The 2,842-nt window shown below is 38.4% G+C and overlaps 1 protein-coding gene across 1 annotated transcript; it reads left to right on the top strand.

Annotated features, from left to right (window-relative positions):
* The first annotated feature begins 2,004 nt into the window (after window positions 1–2,004).
* LOC138906321 (uncharacterized) lies at window positions 2,005–2,565 on the top strand. The gene has a single exon (XM_070194856.1). It carries the CDS (start codon window positions 2,005–2,007, stop codon window positions 2,563–2,565), a length of 561 nt encoding a protein of 186 aa, XP_070050957.1.
* The last annotated feature ends 277 nt before the right edge of the window (window positions 2,566–2,842 follow it).

Genomic DNA, 2,842 nt, shown 5'->3' with positions numbered 1-2,842 from the left:
TGAAATTTCTAACTTGACTTGTCCCAAAGGCTCTCCTTAGGCCCTATATCACTTCAAATACACCTCGTACACTTGTTATTATATCTAATTAACATCCATCATATTAATAGTTCTCGTCTACACACAAAATAATATAATTAGCACACATCAACTTTCTCAATAGCGCTTAGGCACTTCAAAACAATTTCGGGGTGCTACATTCGCAGTGGTGGACCCAAGATTTTGTACAAGCATATTCAATCGTAAAAGTCCATAACTAATATAAGCGGCATAATGCACGAAAAGTTGTTTTATCTTTATTGCTCACAATGTGATCTCATAATAAAATTCTCTTAAAGTCAGTTATCTATATTTTAAACAACTTTTTGCTTATTTTAATTTAAAAAATCTAACTTTAGCAAATTTTTTAAACTTTAACAAAAAAATATTCATGACCATTTTTAGAATTTATTTACTCTAAGAAATTTGATATATTATAAAATCTTTTTAGCATTTATAAGTAACAAGTTATTATTTGCAAAAGAAGACAATAAGAAAAGAGTTACTATATATATATATATATATATATATATATATATATATATATATATATATATATATATATATATATCAACAAACAAATTCCAACATAAACTAAATTAAATTAAACTAACAAATGACAAATAATTTCAAACAAATATACTTGCAAGTCTTAGCAAATTTTATGAAAGGGAGAACTAAAATTATCTTCTGGAGTAAAATAAACTTAGCACCACGTGGGTCCGCCCTTGGTAATTCGTGGTAAATTTTATTGGAAATATAAGTTTTATTTCTGTAAGTTTTTAGGAAAAGTTGAAAACTTATTGCACTCATCCAAAAACACAATCTCTTCAAACACAATAAATTATTTCTCCCATTTGGTTAAAAAATTGAAACTTTTCAGAGATCTATGTGGAAATATATGGATACTTTATACCAAGATGCACTAATAACCAGGTCATATGATGCATTGGAAACAACTTCCATCTATTGCTTTTTGTTTTTCCCCCATAAATACATGTCCTATGTGATGACCTTCCATATCATCATGCCACATAGGCATCATTTGGCATATATTAATGTCATACGAAAGCTTACATAGGAAGAAGGCTAGCATTTGTCAGAAGATTCTAGAGAAGTATGAACATTTTCTTTGGAAGATCTTAGATCTCTATGGATTTTTTAGGAAAGTCCTTGGAATCTTCTAGGCTTGTAGAGAATTCTAGAAAAAGCCATTCTCTTGTAAATATTAAGAACTTGTGTAACAGTTAATATTTAAACACTAGCCCCTAGGAGACTAGTATATAAAGGGGGCCATCCATTTGTAATTCATCAAGCAAACAATTCAAGTTCTCTCTAATACAAAGCTTCCTTTAACAATTCTCTTGTGTTCTTTCTACCATTCTCTTAGCGATCTTGAGTGTGGTAAGGCTGACTTGCCATAGAAAGAACGTGAGCAAGTTGTGCAAGATCGTGAGCGAGTTGTCAAGTGTCGCACGTGTACTTAGTTAACAACTAAGGACGTGGCAACGTGGTATCAGAGAAAAGGTTGCAACTAAGGGAATGGCGAACGATGGAGAAATTAACGCTGCCAACACCCAAGCCTACGTCATCCAAGATGCTGCTGGCAAGAGTGGCCATAACAAAAAGAGGAATGCCACCAACAAAAGCCAGGAGGTAGCACCTGAGGTTGTGTCAAACGAAGGGCTTACATCCCAAGAACTATCTGTCACTGAGGCAAGCGAGGATGAAGTGGAGGTCCTGCCCGAGGATGTATCGCTCTGTAAAGAGTGGATGATGAAGATGAACGCAGGGATGAACGCCATGGAGTTCTTTGGCCAGCGCTTGGGGAAGGTGGAAGGCACCCTTAGCATTCTTGAGGGGCACACTCTTGAAGAGATTGAGAGTATCCAAAATGACTTGGAGGGACGTACACATACCGAGATGGAACTAAGGCAAACCATCACTGCCTTAAAGTGAAGACTCATGGAGGCTTTGAGTACTATCGATGCTATGAAGGCAAAGATAGAGTCACTCGAGGATCATGTTAGTGATGGCGTGACCGAGGCAGCCAGCAATGTTGTGGTGACGAGGGAGGCCAAGATCGAGGCTTCCAAACCCCCGATGTTCAAAGGTTTTCATGATGCACAAGAAGTGGAAAACTTCCTTTGGCACTTAGAGAACTACTTCAGGAACGGCAAAGTGAGGGACGACGAGGCCATGATCAACACTGCAGTGTTGTACCTCTCAGAGACTGCCATGCTATGGTGGAGAAGGAAGATGGCCGGCATGGATAAAGGTCTATGTACTATTAGCACGTGGGATCAGTTCAAAGCCGAGTTCAAGCGACAGTTCTTTCCAAACAATATATTTTACGAGGCAAAGTGCAAGCATAGGGAGTGGAAGCAAACAGGGAGCATACGTATCTATGTCAAGGAGTTCACTACCCTTATGCTTCAAATCCCCAACTTGACCAATGATGACTTGTTGTTCCACTTCATGGACGGGTTACAAAATTGGGCTAAGCAGGAGTTGCAATGCCGATAAGTCGCAAATATAGACCAAGCCATAGTATAGGCCGAATCATTGATGGATTTCAAGCATGACAAGCACGACAAAGGCAAGGAAAAGAAACAAAGTTTAACAATGTCAAAGGTGGGGGAGATCGTGGCAAAGGCAAGGAGATACAACAACAATACTACAAGAAGAAGGCGCAGGTCGAGAAGAAGGGATGTTACATATGCGGAGGGCCGCATAGCTTCAGGAATTGTCCCGACCTAAAGAGCCTTAGCCCATGGTCCGTGAACGGAAAGAGCAGCCGCAA

Source organism: Nicotiana tomentosiformis, chromosome 2, assembly GCF_000390325.3.
Source record: "Nicotiana tomentosiformis chromosome 2, ASM39032v3, whole genome shotgun sequence".
Lineage (NCBI taxonomy): Eukaryota > Viridiplantae > Streptophyta > Magnoliopsida > Solanales > Solanaceae > Nicotiana > Nicotiana tomentosiformis.
This window is presented reverse-complemented; position numbering and strand designations above follow the sequence as displayed.

Coding starts and splice junctions, on each gene's coding strand:
- LOC138906321 (XM_070194856.1), top strand. CDS start 2,005: ATGGAGGCTTTGAGTACTATCGATGCTATGAAGGCAAAGATAGAGTCA.